The 24,728-nt window shown below is 37.8% G+C and overlaps 1 protein-coding gene and 1 long non-coding RNA gene across 6 annotated transcripts; one reads left to right on the plus strand and one right to left on the minus strand.

Moving 5' to 3' along the window:
- Positions 1–1,539: 1,539 nt before the first annotated feature.
- fxr1 (FMR1 autosomal homolog 1) lies at positions 1,540–24,258 on the minus strand. 5 transcript variants are annotated; one of them, XR_015521076.1, is made up of 17 exons: positions 24,173–24,238; positions 20,323–20,375; positions 20,149–20,242; positions 19,148–19,219; positions 18,513–18,661; positions 17,183–17,276; positions 16,984–17,100; positions 16,256–16,426; positions 16,098–16,176; positions 14,390–14,499; positions 12,235–12,321; positions 11,954–12,155; positions 10,194–10,388; positions 9,739–9,939; positions 5,411–7,557; positions 4,593–5,324; positions 1,540–2,483 (listed from the first exon to the last, which is right to left on the minus strand). XR_015521076.1 is itself a non-coding variant. In NM_001312881.1 (17 exon segments), coding segments are annotated over 17 exon segments (1,953 nt in total). In that variant the 5' UTR covers positions 24,224–24,258; the 3' UTR covers positions 1,554–2,369.
- On the plus strand, positions 11,638–16,050 carry LOC147838654 (uncharacterized). The gene is made up of 4 exons (XR_015945680.1): positions 11,638–14,018; positions 14,273–15,241; positions 15,302–15,414; positions 15,470–16,050. It is a non-coding gene; the product is annotated as an uncharacterized LOC147838654 (long non-coding RNA).
- Positions 24,259–24,728: the final 470 nt, after the last annotated feature.

Consider the following 24,728-nt stretch of genomic DNA (forward strand, 5'->3'; position numbering starts at 1 on the left):
AAATTGAATGTAAATCCATTGGGGTCTGATGTTTTTCATAGGCAAAGCAATGAGCTTTACAGCAGCAGAGTGTGGCTATGGCCCAAATCAGTTTAACTCTATTTTGGTTAATTACAGTGTGAACAGCAAAAATCAAATGTAATCTGAATCTAAATCCATTGGGTTCGGATCTGTTTTTGATTTAAAAACCAATGAGCTTTCCTGCAGCTGAGCATGACCCAAACCAGATTCACTCCATTTTGGCTTAATACAGTGTGAACAGCAAAAATCAAATGTAGATCCATTGGTGTCTGGTCTGTTTTATATGTAAACCAATGAGCTTCACTGCAGCTGTGCGTTGCCCAAATCAGATTCACTCCATTTTGGTTTATTACAGTGTGAACAGTAGCAATCAATTGTAATCAGAAAAGAAATCTATCAAGGTCTGATCTTTTTTTTTTGTTCCTATGGAAACTATTAAATTTTCCTGCAACTGTTTGTGGCCCAAATCAGATTCACTCCATTTCGGTTTATTACAGTGTAAACAAACAAAAAAAAAGTGTTATCGGAAGGTAATCTAGTATGAATTAGCATGCTGCTAGTATGTTTATAGCATGCTGTTAACATGGTTCTACTATGAATTAGCATGTTGCATACATAAATGTTTGTTAGTATGTTTCTAGTATGGATTGGTATGTTGCTAGTATGTTTGTATGTTTCTAGTATGGATTGGTATGTTGCTAGTATGTTTGTTAGTATGTTTCTAGTATGGATTGGTATGTTGCTAGTATGTTTGTTAGTATGTTTCTAGTATGGATTGGTATGTTGCTAGTATGTTTGTATGTTTCTAGTATGGATTGGTATGTTGCTAGTATGGTTCTGTTTGTTGTATGTCCAATGTAAAGACAATGGCAGTTTTTTTTTTTTATAATAAAGGTCTATAGGACAGTTGCTAGGGTGTGGCTAGTAAGTTGAAAGGTCATCAGTGATTGGCAAATTGGTAGTCTGAGTTAAATGAGCCCAAACTTAAGTCTGTATGACAGTCTGGGGCAAAGTTATGCGGTCATGAAGTTTGGTGCAATGTTAAGTCAATGGGGCTTTTCAAGGTCATTTTTGGGAAAACCGTAAGTCGGATCATTTATAGCAAAAGATATAGCAAAAAGATATAGCGACCCGAGTCAGACCAGTTTGGAGTTAGTTTGGTTGTATGAGCCATCTAGGAGGAAATGCGTTTTTAAGTTAGTCTAAGAAGAAGATGGAAAAATAATACGTTGATGTAGTATAAAAGTTTGTTGTTGTTTTTTAAGCTACCATAATAACTTAAATATATAATTTTTATAATATATTTTACATAATTACACAAAATCGACCACCATAATTGTAAAATGAACCCATTATTTATATATAAAAGTTGTAAATAGCATTATTGGAGTTTACTTTGCTCTTATAATGTTGAAGTTTCACCTTAGACTTTGTGTTTTACTTGGCTTTTCGGTGTAGTCTATTAGGTTTTTTTTTTTAGAAAACCAAAAAAGAAACCATCACAACGGATACACCAACTTTGAAAGGTCGGCTGGAAGATCAAATGTTTATTTATTCATTTCTTTATGAACTACCTGCATACAAAACATATTGCACATCAAACAACCAGAATGATCTTTAAAAAAAACCCCAAAGGACTAAATCGAACGCGGTTTACGCAACCGAACATCTGGAAAACAATCCGCTCTTTCAGTAGTCCAATCTGCGTGCCGAGCCGTCCAGGCAGTTTAGTGTTAAAAACAACTGCGTAGTTAATTTTAAATACTGTACATTTTTCTTCTTCCTAAAATAAATAAACCAGAAAAAAAGGCTCCTGTAGCAAAACGGTCTCGGTTGCCGCCGTTAAAACTCAACAGGCAAAAGGATGAAACCCCAATTCAATCGTCTTTACATACAGCATTTAAAATGGACAGAGTTAGCAGACCAGTTTCCAGACTAACATTATTCTAAAGGTCAAGAAATGACTATTCAGTGCAAAACATCCCCCCCCCATAACCCCTCGTGAAGAAGTGGTTGCATATTAAAACGTAACAAAAAGCAGCTAAGGATGTCTGGGAGTCTTTGTGTGTTCAGACAAGTTGTCGTTTTGTGTGTGTGTTTGTTTTGTTTTTCTCTATAGCCAGCCAACATCATGTTGAAACTACGCTCTGAAGGCACAACATACAAAGGTGTAACTCGTTTTGTTTTTCCTCGTTTCGTTTTCGTCATAACCGTTGTATTCATCAGTTGTGAGGAACTGAAAAGTGCAATCGAGGATGTGGAAGTCTGTACGTCTTATCTTTGGCAAGCTTGTACGAGCACTGTTGTCGAATGGTCAAGGTTATGAGTTGTGTTGAGTTGGGAGATGATTACGAGACTCCGTTGACCACGGCTTTGGCTGATTCGCTCGGTTCGTCTGCGTTATTGGGGCCGTTGCTCACAGATTCAGCAGCGCTGTGCTCGGATATGAAGTCTCCTCGAGTCTGTAGAGCAAACACAACACGTCAGAACTGACCGAGTGTCCACAGCAAATACATTCACTCAACAAGAAATCAGATTAAAAGAGTCTTAAAGGAGCACTCTGCCCTTGTTTATTTGAGACAGGCTCCTTTTACAAGTCTACTGGAGTTGCACGCATTGCTCAGGTGTGAGTTTACCATTCTACAGCTTGAGTTTCTTTCTCTGAAAGCATCTGAGAGTTTCCTCGGCTGTGTTTTTTATCATTAGCTGCTTTTCCACTATCGTGCTGAACTATTCTAAGAACAGTTCGGTACAGTTACGGTTGTTTCTCCACTGAGCCTGGAACGGTGTGGCACGATTACAAACTGTTGAATTCTCAGCACGGTTATACAACAGTGAAATGATATTTTTCAAGACATTTCTATTCAGCTTAATGTGACATTTAAAGGCTTAACTAGGTTAATTAGGCAGGTTAGGGTAATTAGGCAAGTTATTGTATAATGATGGTTTGTTCTGTGACTACTGAAAAAACATATCGTTAATCAATTTGACCTCAAAATGGTGTTTAAAAAAATAAAAACTGCTTTTATTCTAGCCAGAATAAAACAAATAAGACTTTCTCTAGGAGAAAAAATATTATAATATTTAATATATATATAATATATTACAATTTTTTAAAATATTCACAATTTCTAAGAGAGCTCGTCGGCGGCCATTAGCCTGCCATAGTGTATTAACATTCACAGATGGCACCAGGACCGCATAATAAGCCCTTGCTTAGATTAAAACTGTCGTGTTTTCTTAAGCGCGACGCTGAAAAACAGAAGCCTTGCTGTTTTTAAGGTGGACTGGATAGGGTCAATAAGAAGCTGCAAATAAGATGCTGGATTCAGCCTCGTCCCTCCTTAACGCAAACACAACAGCAGTCTGGTAGTGATTGCGCAGCTTTTTTCGGAGTTAATTATTGCGATATTGTAACGGTCGCTTAATGTTTGATATGCATTGTGTATAAATGTCATGTCCCCTTTAAGAGGACTCCTGTGGTAGTTTTACCTTTGAGATGTAAGCACGCATGTATGGGAGCTCAGTTCAGTTCTGGCGAGCTCTGAGGAGAAGTGTGTGATGGTTGCTTTACCGCTGTATCATGTGAAAAGTTTGTAAATCCTGGTGTAATATGAATTGTCATTAACAGGAAATGATTTAGCCTAATATAGGCTACTCTGAAACTGTGAATAATTCACTGTCATTTTATTTATATTTATTTTATTTAACAAAGCAGTTTGTGTTTTGATAAGGGTCAATAGTGGAAGCTTATTACGGATTTCAAAGAAAAATCTTATAATTAAAAAGGGAACATAAGCTGGACCACAACAGATCAATGTCACAACGAATGCTCAAGTAATGAAGCCTAGTTTACAGCAAGCATCATGTTTTAGTTAGCTGTGTCGTCTGTCATATACAGTTATTTTTACTCAAGAAGATATGTTGTTTGAGTTTATCACAAGAACTATAGAAACTATATTATACTTAAAAACAAGTCGATACTCAGAACTTTGGTATTGGGATCGGATTGAAAAAAATGCTATCGGTGCATCCCTACAAATAACCGATATCATTGATAAAATGTTAAGATTAGCAATGTTATATAAATACATTGTAAACATTAGGTGAACTATCAAATAACACCATTTACTACCTGCCAATAATAAAGATTTGAACCGTTTATTAGCGCTTGATCTTATTCCAAATCCCTAATCCTAACACTACCTTAATAACTATTAATAGGCAGTTTATTGAGTTAATAGTCTTAGCTCATGGTTTGTTTGTTTTGTTCATATATATATATATATATATATATATATATATATATATATATATATATATATATAAAATTATTATTTTTTTTTTTTTAAGATTTCTTTTTGGCCTTTTTGCCTTTATTAGATAGGACAGTATTGAGACAGGAAGCGAAGTGGGAGAGAGAGAGAGGGGGTACGGTAGGGAAATGTCCTCGAGCCGGGATTCGAACTCGCAACGCCCTGATGTGCTATTGCACCAAATGTCGGCGCGCTAACCACTAGGCTTTTGCGCCGACAGCTCATGGTTTGTGTATAGAGTGAATTGTACATTACCATGTCCTTCTTGCTCTTCCTCGTGTCTCTGGGGTTTGTCTGTCGGCTCTGGGACTCAGCTCGCGATATGTAATCGGCCACAGTAACTGCAACAGATGACGATGATCTGGATTATTCTCAAATAACAGCACAAGCATTTGTGTGAGTGCAGACGAGCGCTTCACCTCTGACAAAATGCTCTTAAAGTTGAGACTCTAGAGAGCAGGTGCATTTATATGCATCAGAATAACCCAGAATCATGATTTTCATTTAGATTTTAGTTAAAATAATACTTTTCAGTCGAGTTTCACCATTTTTTAAACCATTCAGTGGATTCCAGAGTCTGGCGGGGGCACTGTTAGCTTAGCATAGATCATTGAATCGGATTAGACCGTTAGCATCTCGATTTGATGTTTCCCCCCATTCAAATCGAATGCCCGAGCATACCGCTTAAGAAGCGTTTCAAAGATGGCCGCCGAGTAAAATGACTTGCCTTAAAGGTTCAGCGTAATATTGCACTGCTGCAGTCATGCTACAACAGGAAAGTTTCTTAATTATTACGCTAGAATGGGAATTTAAGTTTTAGCCATGTCAGCATAGAAAATAACAACTTTTTATTTTCTGTCAGTCTCAGTACACAATACAAGTCCAGCTTTAAATAGTAAAAATAATCAAAACCCCTATCATTTTTGAGCGAGATGCTAATGATCTAATCCGTTTCAATGATCTATGCTGAGCTAAGCTAATAGTGCTCTCGCCAGACCCGGAGAACAGCTGGATGGATTAAAAAATGGTAAAACTGAATGGTTTACCTCTGGAGAAACTGTAAAATTAAAAACTCTGAAATTCATCCAGTTAAGCGTTCAAGGACTGAAATTATTTGTGGATCATTTTCAATATTTCAAGACTGAAAAACGACGTAGCAGTGCGTAAATGCAGGCAATAAATATTGAGCATATCACCAGTGGCGTATCGCAAAATGCGGGTGCACCCCTGCAGGGGTTACTGAAGGGGTTGTGACGATCACTGCAATGACTCACGGTCGTTGAAATCACACTCGTTGGGGGAGGGCGGGGGTTGTGATGGTCGCAGAAATCACGCTTAGTGGGGGAGGCAACTGCACTGCATACGCCACTGCATCTCACAGAATCCTCAGGTAAACAACTAGATTGTGTAAAGTCTACATGCGTTTCTATAAAAACCATGCAAATTAATACAAACCGGCTATAATATAATAATCATTATGCAATTTCACAACCAGTTAATATTCAACCAGTTTTCCAATCAAGATCACGCAAATGGCTGAAAATCACATCCCAGCAGGCTCGTGTTGGTGAGCTGAAAACGGCATTCAGTAGCTGTGTTTCCATTCAAATAACGTGAACTAGATTTATGCGCAAAAACTTGAAAGACATGTAAAAGATTTGCGAATGAAGCAGTGTTTCCAGTCAATGGGATGAGAAAGAACAAAACCATCACCTCCTGACACACTGGAGCAAATATGAGGCAGAGAAGTGGAGTTTGCTGCATTGGGATTCGCCACTCTGGTGTTTCTTCTTCTCTAAGGGTGCTTTCACACCTGCCTTATTTAGTTGGATTGAATCGCACTAGAGTTCGTTTCCCCTTTTGGTGCGGTTCGTTTGGGCAAGTGAGAATGCAGCAATCGTACTCGACTGCGCACCAAAAGCGGACCAAATAAGCGTACCGAGACCTGCTTGAAGAGGTGGTCTCGGTACTCTTACAAACGAACCCTGGAGCGGATCGTTTGTGGTGAGAATATGATTCGTACTAAAACAGGTACAACCGCAAAAAGTACTGCGCGTTTTGGACTAATTCAGCTGCCGTAGGCCAATGCGCAGTGCATTATGGGATATGGAGGAAAATATTTGTTGACAGCGCTTTACCAACAGAGAGAGAGAGAGAGAGAGAGAGGGGAAAACATTACCTGATGGATCGTTGGTAATATTTCCGCAAGATGACCATGTCACAGTTTAGCTAAATTAACTCACGCCTCCTCCTGAAGTGACGAGCGATGCATTAAACACTGTTTTCCAGCTGCGGCCGCGCTTCATTTTCGTAATGTATAGTTTGTCTAAAGCAGGGATACAATCAGCCGGCGCAGTCGTCCCTCCAGAGTAAAAGGTTTTGTTCTCCTGCGAGAGTTCACTGGCATTTTCCCGCATGTGAATTTTGACCAATCAATAAGCAGTTTAGGAAACATGTTCAACAACATCTGGCCAATGAGAGATGTGGATTTTGTCAGATGACTGTATTCTGGTTCGTTTCAACTGGTTCGGACCAAATCCAGCAGTGTGGTGTGAAAACGACCCAAAGACGGCAGAAGATGCAACAATGCATCATTTATTACCATTGGTCGGGACCAAATGAAGTGAACTACAGATGTGAAAGCACCCTAAGAAATGAGTTGCGCCTCAGAAGACGAAGACGAAACGCGGCGAGACACACTTTACGAGTGCAGACAGATGCTCAAGACAGTTCTGGAGGGAATAATAGAATAATAATACTACTGAAGCACTGTGAGGATGGACTGATGGAGGGCTGAGGCCTTTTACAATCAGCAGAACAGCGTTTCACATCTGCAACAATGTAAAGCTGGAAACATCTGCTGCAAACCAACATTAATGCAAAGCCCCTCAAACTCACATGTATATCTGATCAGCATCTGTCAGAAACTAAATCACATCAGTTTATTCACTAAATGTGTTTACATCAGAGTTTATGCACATTTTTTTTCCTACTGAATTAAAAGTTTATTCTACTTTTCACGTTTTTATGCTCATATTCGATTACTTTCAGTATTTTTTTATGCAATATTCCAAAATGAGCATATAAATAGGTGGAGGAAAACACAGCACATGTCATGCAGTGTTAATTGAAGCTGCTTTACCTGGCTGCCTCTCCTCAGGAGGTCTGAAACGGCGGCGGCGGCTGCGATTGCGCCGCTGAGATTTGGCTTCAGCTTCATCTATAAAACACCAGTCCTTAAATACTGACGGCCAGTTTGAGGGATTCCTCTATTTCATGTAGTCAATGTTATTCAATTGAACAAATCTATATTTAGGGTTTATATATAAATGTGTTTTAATTATATACAAGTTTATTTACAGACGTTCTGAGTACATTGCAGTTTAAAGTTTATCAGCTGATATCCTGCCATTTCGAGTTTATTTCTGTCCATTTAGTTTTATATCTTACAACTTAAAATGCATCTTAATCTTGACTTTGACAATTGAGATTTAAAGTCTTAATATTCATTTTAAAAGTGTTAATAACATTTTTATATTAAACTTAATATGAATTTTTTTCTAAAATAAATTATATCTCTGATTAATAAATAGTCTAAAAACAAAAATATATATATCATTATAATCTCAAATCACATTTTGTTTGAATTTGTACGAATTAGCCACTAAACTAAGGGTGTCCTGGAGGGCTGGGGTCCTGCAAAGTTTAGTTCCAAGCCCAATCAGACACACCTGGGCTGGCTAATCAAGCTCTTAAGCTGCGGTCACACTGGACTTTTCTTCCCATAGACTTCCATTCATACGCATGCGAATGCGTCAGACCGGAAACGCAAGGTCATGCGTCAAGTTTAGCAGGTCGCTGCGGTGCAAAGTTCAAGCTTGGTGAACTCTGACCTGCGAAATCGCATCACTTGACTGCGTGAGACCAATCAAGGATCAAAACATGAGCTCTCTGGACAGAAGTTTAAAACATGGAGCAATCGCTCGCTTTTTAAAATGTCTAATCATCGTGTTTAATCCCGCCCCTTTTCGCAGCACCGTACGACAGAATTTCGCACACATAAACTCTAGTGTGACTGCCGCTTTACTGGGCTTTCTAGAAACATCCCTGCAGGTGTGTTGAAGCGAGTTGGAGCTAAAATCTGCAGGACACCGGCCCTCCAGGACTGAGATTGAACACCCCAGCACTAAACTGACAAAATAGTTGTTCCCTGGTGGGATCAGGATGGAGAATACGGAGCAAAAGAATGACTAAATAAAATCATACATTTCCGTACAACTGAACTCGTATACATTTGTGCGAACTAGCCACTAAACTGATTTTATATGATCTCATTCGGAAATTTTAGTACAATTTGCTCATCTCCCAGGAACGGTTAGGTTTACAGATAAAGTTTAGTGCCACGTCTTCTTTTAAAAATCAGGCTTTTTCGCACAACTTGCATAAATTTGTAAGAATTAGGCACTAATCTGACTAAACCTAAAATATTTGCATGTCCTAGTGAGATCAGGCTGGAGAATACAGAACCAAAAAATGACTAAATTACATTTTCAAACAACAGTATTCATTCGGATTCGCCAATAAACTAAATTTGTATGATTTTAGTCGATTATTTTATTATGATTTGCTCATCCCCCCCAATGACGGTTGGGATTAGGGGTGGGCTCTGGTGCCACGCCTCCCTTTAAAAATCCAACATTTTTGTATGACTGAACTCGCATGAACTGACAAAACGCAAAATAGTTATGTTTCATAGTGAGATCAGGCAGGAGAATACTAACCAAAAGAATGACTAAATAAAATCTTACATAATCTCATGACTGAAATTGTTTGAATAAGCCACTAAATTGACAAAACGTATTATAGTTTTGTTCCTCGTGAGATCAGGCTGGAATATTGGAATATGACTAAAGCAAAAGAAAGACTAAATGAATAGTAAATTTTCGCACAACATAACTTTTATAAATTCATATGATTTAGCCACTAAACTGACAAAACGTAAAACAGTTGTTTTCTCGCAAGATCAGGCTGGAGTGTAAAAAGCAAAAGAATGAATAAAATCATAATATTTTTGTAAGAATTTGTACAAATTAGGCACTAAACTGACAAAACATAAAATAGATACGTTTCCCCATGAGATCCTGCTGCAGAAACCGGAGCTACAGAATGACTAAATCTCTCTAAACTTATATGAATTTGCATGAATTAGCCACTAAACTAACTAAATGTAAAATAGTTGGTTATGTTTCCTCAAGAGACTACAGAGCAAAAGAATGACTAAAATAATATTGTATATATTTCCGTGCAGATTTTTACGAATTAGCCACTAAACTGACAAAACAGTTACGTTTCCTTGCAAAAGAATGACTAAATCAAATCAATGTGTTGTAGTTGTTTTTACCGAGGCCGTTCTCGCTGAGTGAGGCGTTGTCAGACTCGCTCATGCCATCCATGACTGTGGTGTCCTCATCGGTGCGGCGACGGCGAGAGCGTCTGCGGCGGCTCGTGTTCATCTGAGACTCACTGCCGTCAGTATCGGCCGTCTGGTCTGTCTCAGTGTTGTCCAGCAGACTGTACGGGTTCCCGTCCGGATCCTTCAGCACTGACACAGAACAAGCACACTTAATAACCACATTACAAACAAAAATGCTGTTCTTACTTAATAGTTTTTGTCTTGTTACTAGTCCAAATATCTAAAAATTATGCTTAGCCAACCCCAATTAGACACACCTAAACGGTAATCAAGTTCAGTCTATACTAGAAACTTCCAGGCAGGTGTTGAAGAAATATAGAGCTAGCTATGCAGAACACCGGCCCCCTGTTTCATGCAGACAGTTTTTGATAAGGCTGTAAAACCTGAGCTGATGGAGTTGGAGGCTCCACTTCCTCTTCCTCTACTTCCTCTTCCTCGCCCTCGCATGTCTCTCCTTCGGCTGTCTCTCTGCGGTCTAGGGTTTCTCTCGGACTCGTCTGCTGCCAGAGACCAGTCGCTGAGCTCCGCTTTACGCTCAGAGTCTGTTTCTGAGGTGTACGAGTGCTCAGAGTTTGTGCCTGAGGAGAAATGGAGAAACATAAAGACTTTTATTAGTCAATGCAGGATATACTGAAGCAGTTTCACTGCTTTAAACTAATCACACATGAAAAGATCAAGACTCGTAGAAAGACAACAGCAACTTAAATAACCAACAAAGGTCTGATGAAGAAGAACTAAAGAGGGAAAAGAAGAAAAGGGAGAAAGGGAAGATGAAGAGGAGTTGGAGAAGCAGAAGAAAAAAGAGGAGACAAAGAAAACAAGCACAAGAACAGAAACAGGAGGAGACCTGAAGAAGAAAAAGAAGACGACAATGGAAGAACAGAAAAGAAAAACAAGAGCAGACGAAGAAGAATGAGGAGAAGAACTGAAGGAGGAATAGAAGAACTGAAGGAGAAGCATGAAAGAAATGAGAAGAATAACTAGAGTAGAAGAAGAACTGAAGATGTAAGAGAAGAACTGGATAAGAAAAAAATGAGAAAAGAAAGGAGGAGAAGAATTAAATGAGGAGAAGAAGGCAAGGATGGAAGAACAAAACAGAAGAACAGAAGTGAAAAAAAGAAGAATTGGAGAAGAAAAACCAAAGTAGAAGAAACAAAAAAGAAAAGAAAGGAGAATAAGATCTGAAAGAGGAGAAAAATAAGATTGAAGAACAGAACAGTAGAACAAGAAAAGAAGTAAAAACGAGAAAAATGAGAAGAGCAGATGGGGACAAATGAGGAGAATAAGAACAAAAAGCACAACTGAACGAAAAGAATGAACGAATGAAAAGAACGAGTGAACAAAATGAACAAACGAAAACGAACAAACAAAAAGCACGAACGAACGAAAAGCACAAACGCACGAAAAGAACAAACGAACGAAAAAAACAAACAAAGAGCACAAACGAACAAAAAGCACAAACAACTGAAATGAATGAACGAAAAGCACAAATGAATGAAAAGAACAAACAAAAAGGACAAACTAACGAAAAGCACGAACAAAGAAAAAGCACAAACAAATGAAAAGAACGAACAAAGAAAAAGCATGAACAAACCAAAAGAACGAACGAAAAGCACGAACGAATGAAATGAACGAACGAAAAGCACAAATGAATGAAAAGAACAAACAAAAAGGACAAACTAACGAAAAGCACGAACAAAGAAAAAGCACAAACAAATGAAAAGAACGAACAAAGAAAAAGCATGAACAAACCAAAAGAACGAACGAAAAGCACGAACGAATGAAATGAACGAACGAAAAGCACAAATGAATGAAAAGAACAAATGAACGAAAAGAACAAACCAAAAGGACAAACTAACCAAAAGCACAAACGAACAGAAAGCACAAACCAATGAAAAGAACTAACAAACAAAAAAAAAGAACAAACTAAAAAGAACGAAAAAACGAACAAACAAAAAGAACAAAAAGAACAAAAAGAATGAACAAAAGGAGAAGGAAAAATATAAAAGAGTAGAACAGAACAGAGTAGAAAAAAGGAGAAGGAAAAAAACAAGAAAGAGAAGAAAGGAGAAAAGGAGGAAAAGTAGAAGAAAGGAGAAAAGAGTGAAAGAGGAGGAGGAGTAGAAGAGAGAGGATCTCGCACCGTAAGCAGAGGTGTGTGCTGGCCCCCTGCGGCCTCTGCCCCTGTAGGAGCGCTGGGTGTGGATGGAGCCACTGCTGCTCTCATCAGGGCCGAAGCCTTTCTCTTTATCTGCCGGCCGGTTTGGGACGGATCTGAAGCCCATCCCAATCTGTCGGAGCTGCTCATCAATCTGCAAACGCTCCAGACGCAGCTGCTCCACCTCCTGCCCACGCACACACACACACATATGAGCATCTCCACAATGCTTCTAAAGAGTCTCTGAAGAGTTGCTAAACACTCACGTTCAGGTAAGCGATGTGGTACTCCAGCAGCACCTGTACGTTGCTGATGCTCTCCTTCGTTCCAACAAATGTAAACGGCACCATTCCCTGTGGAAGCAAATAATAAAACACATTATTGCCTGCTTGCTGGCTGCATCGCAATAGCTGCACCCCTATGCGCATATTATACTACAGTATGTGTAAAACAAATCGGTGTGCATTTCGTGACGCGGGTGTCTGTGGTGCTTCATGGTGATTTAAAATCTCTGTTTATGGTAGACTCTTAATCAGAGATTTATCCTAATCATGAGTATTGGTGTCCATGTAAACATACTCAGTGAAAGTGCCAGATGATGTCACAAGCTGTCAAAGACTGCATTAAGTTAATTCCATGCGCCCTCAAATGTTTCATTAAGTTTGACGTGTTTACCCCCCAACACGCAACTTTTGCAGAGCATCTGCTTCTTGCTGCTGTCAGAATCCTTGCCTGTAAAATACAGCCATACTTTAGAACGCTTAGTTTCAGCAAATTGATTGAACGCGATCATGCATGATGATGAAGGGAGTCGCTCACCGGACAGTACTGCGCGTGTTGCCTTTTATATGTCGCTGAGAACAAGAACAAACGCCTAGCATCGCCAACGGCGTCCGTATCCCTCAAGGTTGTTTAGAATTACATGTTTAGAAATGGTGTGACAACGTGCACCTATGTGTGCCTTTGATGTACAGCTTGATGCTTCTTACGTACTTGTTGCAGCACCAGTGGCATTGAAACTGATACGCTGATTCGGTCCAGTGCCAACCAGTTACCTAAGTAACGGTACTCAACCCTAGTTTGGGCATTAACTTCTGAATGCAGCATTCTTTACCACCTGAGGAGATTTCTCTGCATTAAGGGTGCTTTCACACCTCTGAGTAGATTCTGTTGTTCTGAAACAGGGAATAAAACGTTTACAATGTTGCTCTTTGCTCTTGGTGCGATTCGCTTTTACACGGCAAAGTTTCTAAACGGACCAAAATAGCTAAAACAAGTCAGGTGTGAGTAAACTCTCCTCACATTGGTTAGAGTATCAGGGTTTATTTTGCAGAGTCCCGCTCAGCTGTCAGGGGGATGGTAATGGTTTGGGGTGTTTGACTATGCGGGCAACGTGTCTGAAGAGCGATGAGGGATGCGGTGGGGAAGGGTAAGAAGGGTGCACGATATATTTGAAGACTGGGAGGGAGACGCGCGATTACCTGGAGATTACTTGTTTGCAGGCATCCGGGAGTCTCTGTGCATTTGCGGGAGACTCCTGGAATCTCCGGGAGACTTGGGATGTCTGGAATGATCTCCCGCCCTTCACATAATTCTCTCTTCATATAGCCGTATGCCTGTTATATATCCATAAAACACTGTGATATAGCCGAGCTCGGATCTTATCGCTTTCTCACTTCAATCGATCCGCTTCAGAGTTCGTTTCAATCGAGCTGAGATCACCTTATTCAGGCTATCTCGGACTGATTGTTTTGGCGCAGATCCGAGCGCGATTGCTGGATTCACTTATGCCAAACGAACCGCGCTAACTGAGCAACTAAGCTCTGAAACAAAAGTCTAGGTGTGAAAGCACCCTAAGACTCGTGAATGGCAGATTAACCTGCTGCTAAAATTCATTCATTCATTTTCTTGTTGGCTTGGTCCCTTTATTAATCCGGGGTCACCACAGCGGAATGAACCGCCAGCTTATCCAGCAAGTTTTTACGCAGCGGATGCCCTTCCAGCCGCAACCCATCTCTGGGAAACATCCACGAACACATTCACACACACAGTGATAGACTACGGACAATTTAGCCTACTTAATTCACCTGTACCGCATGTGTTTGGACTGTGGGGGAAACTGGAGCACCCGGAGGAAACCCACACGAAGGCAGGGAGAACATGCAAACTCCGCACAGAAACGCCAACTGAGCCGAGGTTTAAACCAGCGACCCAGCGACCTTTTTGCTGTGAGGCGACAGCACTACCTACTGCGCCACTGCCTCGCCCTGCTGCTAAAACATGGAAGGAAATGAAATATGACAGAAATGTGGATGATGATGTTGAGATAATTGCAGTACAAGTAGATGAATTGGGACGCAGCGATCGTGTGTGAAAGCACTGAAGTGGCTTGATCTCTGGTGCTGCTTTGAGAAGTCTTACTTCCTGTCGGGGGAGTTTGTTGTCATTGTCCCCTTCGATGCGCACTCTCACCACACCAGATTTATCCACAATCTCCTGGATCACCTTGCCATTTTTTCCAATAACCTTCCCTATAAAAGAAAAAAAACATTTGAAAACCATTCAAATTGACTGAGCAAATTCAAGACAATGAGAAATCAACAACAGAATGACACTATTCCACCATCACACAACACTTTAGGCTAGCCTTAAACAGCAGTAGCGTTCTAGGCTAGTTTTGAACAGCAGACAGCGCTCTAGGCTAGTCCTTAACAGCAGATGGCGCTCTAGGCTAGTCCTTAACAGCAGATGGTGCTCTAGGCTAGTGTTTAACAGCAGACGGCACGCTCTAGGCTAGTTTTCAAACAGTGGATAGTGCTCTAGACTAGTTTTGAACAGCAGACGGCGCTCTAGACTAGTTTTGAACAGCAGATGGAGCTCTAGGCTAGTTTTGAACAGCAGATGGTGCTCTAGGCTAGTTTTGAACAGCAGATGGTCCTCTAGGCTAGTTTTGAACAGCAGACAGCGCTCTAGGCTAGTTTTGAACAGCAGATGGAGCTCTAGGCTAGTTTTTAACAGCAGAAGGCGCTCTAGGCTAGTTTTGAACAGCAGACAGCGCTCTAGGCTAGTTTTGAACAGCAGATGGAGCTCTAGGCTAGTTTTTAACAGAAGAAGGCGCTCTAGGCTAGTTTTGAACAGCAGATGGCGCTCTAGGCTAGTTTTGAACAGCAGATGGCGCTCTAGGCTAGTTTTGAACAGCAGACGGCGCTCTAGGCTAGTTTTGAACAGCAGATGGAGCTCTAGGCTAGTTTTTAACAGCAGAAGGCGCTCTAGGCTAGTTTTGAACAGCAGATGGAGCTCTAGGCTAGTTTTTAACAGAAGAAGGCGCTCTAGGCTAGTTTTGAACAGCAGATGGCGCTCTAGGCTAGTTTTGAACAGCAGATGGAGCTCTAGGCTAGTTTTTAACAGCAGAAGGCGCTCTAGGCTAGTTTTGAACAGCAGATGGCGCTCTATGCTAGTTTTTAACAGCAGAAGGCGCTCTAGGCTAGTTTTGAACAGCAGACTCTAGGCTAGTTTTGAACAGCTGTCGGTGCTCTATGCTGGTTGTTAACAGCAGATGGCGCTCTAGGCTAGTTTTTAACAGCAGTCGGTGCTCTATGCTAGTACTTAACAACAGATGGATATCTAGGCTAGTTTTGAAAAGATGATGGCCCTCTAAGGTATTTTTTAACAGCTAAGGGCATGCTAGGCTAGTGTTTAACTGCAGATGACATACTGGGCAACTGTTTTAACAGCAGATGGCGCTCTAGATATTTTAAACAGCAGATAGTGCTTTAGATAAGTTTTTATAGCAGATGGCGTTTAGGCTAGTTTTTAAGCCTAGAGATGGCCTTGAGCACCATCTGCTGTTAAAAACTGTGCACAGAATTGATTCAAGAGAGGCGAGTAATGTATTTTTTAAAAATTTTAATTCAATTCAGAACTGGTTTATCAAACGTTTTTTGCCAGAGCTGAAACAGAAATCAGAAGCACCCACAACGTCACTACGCTTGCTAAAACTTGCAACTTGTGTTTGCTTGCAAAAGCGCTGGAGAGATTTCCTCCTACCTAATATTAGTTAGGTTAACTCAAAAGCTAAGCTCAAAAGCAAAAAATGTAAAAGAAATATACATATTAATTAACTACATACCAACAAGGTTGCGAGGAATCTGCACTGAATCTTCCAGAAACTCCAGATAATTTCTTGCTTTCTGCACGGCCTCTGTGCTCTGCAATATGAGCGCATCAAGTTTATTATAAAAGCAGCAGTGTAACTGAAGCTACGCTGCTCACAGACAGCAAACGCACCTCTCCATAGATCCTGAAGGTTCCCGTCTCCTCCTCCAGTTCGATGGCGGTCACGCCGGGCACTTTTCTGGCCTGCTGAATGTTACTGCCGTGGCTCCCAATGGCGAGGCCCATGAGGTCTTCTCTCACAGTGAACTCTTCCTGAAATGCTGACGCCAGCTGCTTTGTGCTCTACATCAAGAGACAAAACACATTTACAAACTTTATATTAAATGCATCGCCACTGCCAAGTTAGCGGGAAAAAAACTTAAGGCTCATTTCCATTAGGAGGTTTGCTTTTTTTTTGTCCATTTCCACTGTCAAAGGTAGCAAGAAAGTCAACTGTACCTCTTTTTAGGTAACCTTTCCAAAGGAGTACCCTGCACAACAGTATGATACCCATCACAATTCATCACCAGTGCTAAGTTAACACATTAGCAAGGCAAAGAACCTCTGGTGAGTGGTACAGCTCGGTACGGTACACTTTATTTGTCGATTTACAAATGTACTGAACCATTCAGTACCAAATTTTAGGTATGCTTTCTAAAGGGTACTAACATCCGACAAGTGCTTCTCATATGTGTGAATCACATCGACTGCAACTTTCCGTTTAAGCCACGCCCACCAAAAGAGTACCATTGGCAGTAGAGACACAAGCCTGATAAAGGTGACCCGTACCATACCGAATGAACCGTACCGCTCATTGGAAATGAGACATTTATGTGTCAACTTGACAACAGCAGCTTTACCTCCAGATGTTTGGTGGCCTCCTGGTTTCTGGACATGAGCATGAGTTTTGTGCGGATGCTGCGTAAATGAATGTCGCTCAGCAGAGAGACGCGCTTCACCGTGGCTTCGCTCAGGGACTGCAGGAGTGGAGGGAGATTGGCTTACTCTTTGGTCATGTTTCAGTATGTTTACATGTGTTGAGCTTTACTGTGGACTCACCAGAACAACCAGTTCACTTTTCTCAGGGCTGTAAACGATGCGAATGGCTCCCACTGCCTTCTTGAACTCCTTGTGGGCTTGTTCACTCTCACATCTGACAGGGAGACACATTGAATTGAAGAAAACTTATTTTACATACAGTGATTTTTTTTTATACTTGCAGCCTAAAATGTCTTATTTTGCGGGATTCACATGTGCCAAACAAACCGTGCTAACAGGGGGAGACGAGACAGGTTCCGAAAAAAGCGTCTATGTGTGAAAGCACCCTAAGATTGATTGTATTTGCACGCAATTGACAGACAGCCGCAGCCAAACTAATCTTTTGTGACAAGGCAGTTCTGGCCCGATAGGACCAATCTAGCCAATCTGTCCACTTGCCCGAGCCATCCAGCAGTCCTTATTGTCGAGCCCTGAATCTACTTAAAAATAATGTATTAGATCAATTTATGATACAACTATTATAATAAATTTCTAAAATTAACATTTAATAAAGCATCCTGATCTGTCTTAAAGTGAAGAAGCACTCAGTCAAGTGTACATTATTTTTTAAATTGATTTCCACTTTAATTAAAATATATTGAACAAACTCAATTAATGTAACCGAAGGACAGAGGACGTTTTACTATACTATACTTTACTATAAAGAAAAAATATTCAAAGCGGGGCTAATAATTCTGACTTCAACTGTGTGTGTGTGTGTGTGTGTGTGTGTGTGTGTATATATATATATGTATATATATATAATAGCATATATATATATTTTATATATTTATTTATATATATATATGTATATATATATATATATGTATATATATATATATATATATATATATATATATATATACATACATACATATATATATATATATATATATATATATATATATATATATATATATATATATGTTTATATATAAACATATATATATATATAAACATATATATATATATATATGTTTATATATATATATATATATATATATATATATATATATATATATATATATATGTTTATATATATATATATATATATATATATATATATATATATATATATATATATAAATGAACAAAATATATAGAGAGAGCGAAAGAGAGAAAATTAATGAAAAAGAGGGGGATATAATTCTTTCAAGTACATAATTTAATATAAATAATAATATATAAATCATTAAACATGTAAAAACATCTTCCTTTTTTCATTTTTACTTCTTTCTACATTAAAACAGGATGTCCTAGGATGAATATGCATATCTCCTATGTGCTGAGCTCTTAATTTCTGAAGTGTTGGACACACCCATGTTAGTGTGTGTGTGTGTCCATTACTCACGCAGCTCTGAGGTCCTCCGGGACAGGAACGCTGCACCTGAAGAACGTGCTCTCGGTCACCGCTTTATTCCGGTTCACAGGACGCAGACGCTCAAACGTCACAATCTCATTATATGTGGCATCACAGGCGGCATATTCAATCACATAGAACTGCAGCGAAACAAAAGTGAAAGTCAACTCTGAGTCTTCACGGGAAACAGAAACTGATCTGAGATCTGTCATGCAATTATTAGTCATTATTATTTAACTTGTTGATAAACTTATCATTTAATTGTATGTGCTTAAGTTGGTACTTTTTTATTTATCTAATTATTTTTGTCTTTTTTCAAATGTAATATTGTCATTAAAATCCATAAAGACAAGTAAAAGTGATGTGAGAAATGAATTGTGAGATACAGATTTTTTTAATCTTTGTTAGGCCACATTTTTATTTTATTTTTTGTTTAATTTTGTGTGTTTTTTTATATCATTGTGTGTGCTTAAATTGATTTTGTTTATACTTTATATGTATATTTTTTCCACTGTAATATTGCCAATAAAAAAAAAAATTATATAATATATATATATATATATATATATATATATATATATATAAAACAAACTTTAAAATAAAAACAAAGTGATCTGAGGACTCACGTCGCCCTTCATCATGCGCACTTTAGCCAGCCACCATCCACACGGCTCCTGCTCGTTGGCCCTGGAGAAGATCTGCAAACAAACACACACAAGAAAACACTAATATTACCATCATGTTCACCTGCTGACTGAGTGCACTGACAGAACCTGGATGGGAGACCTCATGGGAAAGCTAGGTTGCTGTTGAAGTGGTGTTAGAGAGGACAGCAGGGGTCTGTGTGGGTCCTAATGCCCGTGTATAGTGAAGGGGAGAACTGTCTTTTGGATGAGATGTTAAAACGAGGTCCCGACTCATCCAAGTGGATGCTGCACACTGGTGGTGGTGTGGAGAGACACCCCCCTTTCCCCCTTTGTGATTAAATGATGATGATATTTTTATTTTTGAGTGAACTATCCCTTTAAGAAGCTTCGTAGCGCTTGCAGCAGTGAAAGAGCAAACAGTGTCGCTGCTGATACAGGTCTTTAATTTATTCTCGAGTGTTAATAATAATACACTGTATTTTCAGACAGCGCCTTTCTAGACTTTAAATGTTGACTCCAAATTATGCTAAAAACAACTGATAAAAAACTGCCAAACATATTTATTAAAAGCATGATATAGAAAGCTGATTAAAAAGACTTGATAAGCTTTCTTGGACTTTTCGGTTTCTAATGTTTTTAATTTCTGATGATTTAGATGTCAGATTTAAAAATATTAAAGCAACAACAAAGATATTTTGAAGAATGCTGGAAACCGGTAACCATTGACTTCCACAGTGATAAAACAAATACTATAGAAACCAATGGTTACTGGTTTGCAACATTCTTCAAAGTATCTTCTTTTGTGTTCAACAGAAGATATATACTCAAACAGGGTTAAAACAAGTCAAGTGTGATTAAATTATATTATTTTAAACTATCCCTTTAAAATGAACTATCCCTTTAAGTAGCTTTGCAGTGGGTCTAAGAGTGAAATAACACATAGTGCTGCTGCTGCTGCTGATACAGGTATTTTTGCTCACCTCCACCTCTTCTCCTTCCCCGATCTCCTTCTTGGTGTCTGCGGATGGCGGTAAGCGAACATCGCTGAAGGGCACTTGTCTCTCTGGCTGCCAGCTGAGAAAATCATTTCCACATCATGATGTTCATCTGCTCATTTCAACTGTATTACACTTCAACTGTTTGCTTCTACTCACTTATTCTCGAACGAAATGGAGAGCGAGTCATCGTGAACGTCTCTGACAAAGCCCTGGAATAAAGACAATTACACAGATAATTAGCTTATTCTTTATTCTAACTAATAAGTAAATAATAGTACTAATAGATGATATATTTCCCTCTTTTCCTTACCTCCGTCAATCTATTGATTTGTTTACTTCTTGATTGTTAAGGATCACGAAAATTTCTTTATATTATTTTGCCCCTTAAAACTCTTGTATCTGTTTATTTGGTAAATACTTAGTTATCATATTTGCTACTATTGTTTATGATTTGATTTTGTGGTACATTTGGAATATATCCTATTGCACATGCTTGTGAATTTTGCCTCCGATCATACAGCAGGGAAAATAAGTATTGAACACATCACCATTTTTCCTCAGAAAACATATTTCTAAAGGTGCTGTTGACGTGAAATCATAACTGGATGTTGGTAACAACCAAAGAAATCCATTTATGCAAAGAAAACAAATCTAACCAGTTTATAAATGAAGTTATGTGTAATAAAATGAAATGACACAGGGAAAAGTATTGAACACATGAAGAAAGGGAAGTGTAGAAAGACATGGAAAGCCCAGACAGCAGCTGAAATCTCTCAGTAGCTCTTCAGCAACCCTCTGCCCTTCCTCAGTGTAAATGAATATCAGCTGCTTCAGTCCAACATCTACATCAGCAGGAGGATGAAGATGAACCCAGGGTGGACATTTCAGCAAGACAATCATCCAAAACACAGCCGAGGAGACTCTCAGATGCTTTCAGTGAAATAAAACCAAGCTGTAGAATGGCCCAGCCAAACACCTGACTCCAATCCAATAGAAAATACAAGATAAAGCTCAGATTTGATAGACAAGACCCACAGAACCATCAAGATTTTTACACTCTGTTGAAGTCTGTGATAAACTCACACCAGGGCAATGCATGTGACTTCATTCTCCATATTAGAGCCGTCTATAAGCTGCCTCACTATAATTAAACACATATCAGTAGTATTTCTCCTTGTGTCTCTACATTGTTATTACAAATTACTAATTTTCCTTTTTATTTTGTTTGTTTTATTTTAAATTTTTTTTTTTACCAAAATCTGTTTCAATTGCAATTTAATTTTTTGCTATTTTATTTTGAATTACATTTTATTAAGCGTGTCCTGTTATAAAATTTAAAAATGTATGATAGTGAATTATTTCTATATTTTTAAGCTGTTAAAATAAAAGATGGATGAAGCAAGACACATTTTAACATCTGAAAAAAGCATATAAATACATAAAATAAAAAATAAAAAAAGATATTAGTCTTAAATACTAATAGTCCTCTGTGATACTAAAATAACTTTTATTATTATTATAATTATTAACATTATTACCAATAACAAAATAATTATACAGTACAAAATAAGCACATTTAAATAAAAGCTAAGAATTAAATAAAATACAATAAACCTAACTTTTTTACTATTTTAAAATATATTTTGATTTAATTCAGATTTTGATTCAGATTGTATCAGGTGTCTCCTGTGAAACTGTATGATAGTGAATTATTTATATTTATTTTTTAAACTGGTAAATAGATGGATAAAGCAAGGCATATTTAAAAGTTTGAAAAAAGCATATAAATAAATATCAAATTAAAAGAAATTAAAAATAAAAGATAATGAGGTGTTAATAAAAACAAATAGTTTTTAGTTATACAAAAATACCTATATTATTCTGATAAACAATATTAAAGCAATCATATAGTACAAAATAAGCACATTAAAATATCATATAGAAACAGAAATAAAATACTAACAAATATACATTTTTTACTGTTTTAAAACATATTTTCAATTACATTTTATTAGGTGCCTCCTGTTAAAAAATGTAAAAATGTATGATAGTAATTTATTTCTGTATTTTTTAAGCTTATAAAATAATGGATGGATGAAGCAACGCACATTTTAACATTTGAAAAAAGCTTATAAATAGATAAAATAAAAAAGATTATTGAGTCTTAATAAATACTAATAGTCCTCAGTGATATTAAAATAACTATCACTATCATTGTAATTATTAATATCAATAACAAAATAATTATATAGTACAAAATAAGCACATTAAAATAAAAAGCTAAGAATTAAATACAATTTTATTAGGTGTCTCCTTCGAAAATGTATGATAGTGATTTATTTTATTTATTTTTCAAGCTGATAAATCGATGGATAAAGCAAGGCATATTTTAACGTTTGAAAAAAAGCATATGATTAAATTTCTAAAATTTAAAAGAAATCAAAAATAAAAAGATAATGAAGTGTTAATAAAAAATAAGTTCTCAGTTATACTAAAATAGCTATATTATTATTCCTATGATTATAAACAATAATAAAGCAATCATATAGTACAAAATAAGCACATTAAAATATCATATAAAAACTGAAATAAAATACAAAAAAATATACCTTTTTTGCTGTTTCAAAACATATTTACAATTACATTTTATTAGGTGTCTGCTGTAAAAAATATATATTATTTTTTAATCTGGTAAAAAGATGAATGATAGATAAAACAATGCACATTTTAACAAATGAAAAAAAAACATTTAAAAAGAAAACTGTAATTAATTTTTTCCATTTTTGACAATAAAATACTTGCTCCCTACAATCTTCCCAGTCAGACACACACACACACACACACACAGAAACAAACACCCAACATTACTGAAGCTGCTTTATTTTAACAAATCCCTCAATATGATCTGAATCATCATTATAATGAATGACTCACGAATACAGCAGAAGCATATTTACATAAACCGTGCTTGATCATTCACCAAACATGTTGATGACTAAAACACAAAAGAAGTGTTAGTAAATGTGATGATAAATAAAGTCAAACTGATAAAAACCAGTCAGCACTGCCCGCTCAGTGGCAACCGACTCCAAAATGGTTGCAGGAATGCCATAAAGCTCATCTTAAAATAGCCTGGTGTTAAAATATCTGCTGCGCTGGACGACAGATGAAGATGGACAGCGGACAGCTGAGAATCGCACAAGCACTGAATAACTAAGAAGATCTTCAATATTGTGCAGAAAACAATATTGACCTACACCAAATACAACCTATGTTGGTCTTCAAAAAGACAACTTGAGATTAGGAGACTGTATATTAAATTTGGACCAGCAGCATTTGATCTAATATCTTCTGGCCACACCTTAAATTATGATTATAAGTGTCCTGGCGTCTTTGTATCTCAAACTAGCTTCCATTAGAGTAATACAAGCACTCTGGTTCAACTAAACAGTTTTACTTTCATTATAAATGAACACAAATGGTTGTTTTTTGTGTGATGTGCTTAACACAACAACACCACATAGCATTAGACAGCAGGTTTATGGGCAACAATGTACAATTTCTAGCTGTTATATTAACTTTTGTGTCGTGTTATGTTTTCTCAGAGAGCTTATTGCGATTCTGTTGTTATAGATGAACACAATCAAGGGGCTGAGTGAATAGTGATCAGGAACACCTAAACTGAAAGCAAAAGTATATTATTTCAACCATAATTCCCCGACTCTTCACTGTTAAACTGCGTCTGTGTGTGTCGTCGAGGTTAAACCACAGTTAGCATTATATAAAATGCAGTTTCTTATTTAAATATCATCACCGCGCTGCTGCTAACCGGCTAACCGGCTAACGGCTAACAGACAGACACTGAGCCGAGCACTGTTTATACGCGATAAAGTGACTGATGTAGTTCGTTTTATAACGTTTACTTGAGGTTGTTAGCATGTTTGACGTCTTAAGAGACAGATGCGTGTGTGTAGTGAGACATGATGAAGTACAATGATGCATTTACCTTATAATAAGCTCCATTGGAGCCACGGACCTCCACCGTCAGTTCCTCCATGTTGAGCGCGAAGAGGATGCTGGGTAAAGTTCCAGAACTCTACAGGACTCAGAAGGGAGCCTTGAGGAACTCCTGCACTAAACATGGAGAACTCCTTTGGGTTTGTTTTCTGTGATGTTCATTCTCAAGTATTATTAATACTAATGATGATAATGATTTGTTTTTGACAGCGCCTTTCTAGACTCCTAAGGTCGCCTTACAACAAACATAGCAAAAACTATTGATAAAACATTACTGAAAAACATTTCTAGTTCATGAATGAGAGAATTTTTAATACAAACACATAAAAATATTCCTAAATTGAGAATTAATCTACTAAAAATGATTAAATTATAGGAAAAAAATCTAATTTTTCATATATTTCCATATTTCCATGGCAATGCTAAACAGTTTCTCCTACATTCTCAGTGTTTTTGGCTTAATGTAATGTCTCTACGTGTTCTGGGTGGTTGCCATGACAATGCTAAACAGTTTCTAATGTGTCTTCAGTGTTTTTAGCTCATTG

Source organism: Danio rerio, chromosome 22 (genome assembly GCF_052040795.2).
Source record: "Danio rerio strain M-AB ecotype USA chromosome 22, GRCz13ab, whole genome shotgun sequence".
Lineage (NCBI taxonomy): Eukaryota > Metazoa > Chordata > Actinopteri > Cypriniformes > Danionidae > Danio > Danio rerio.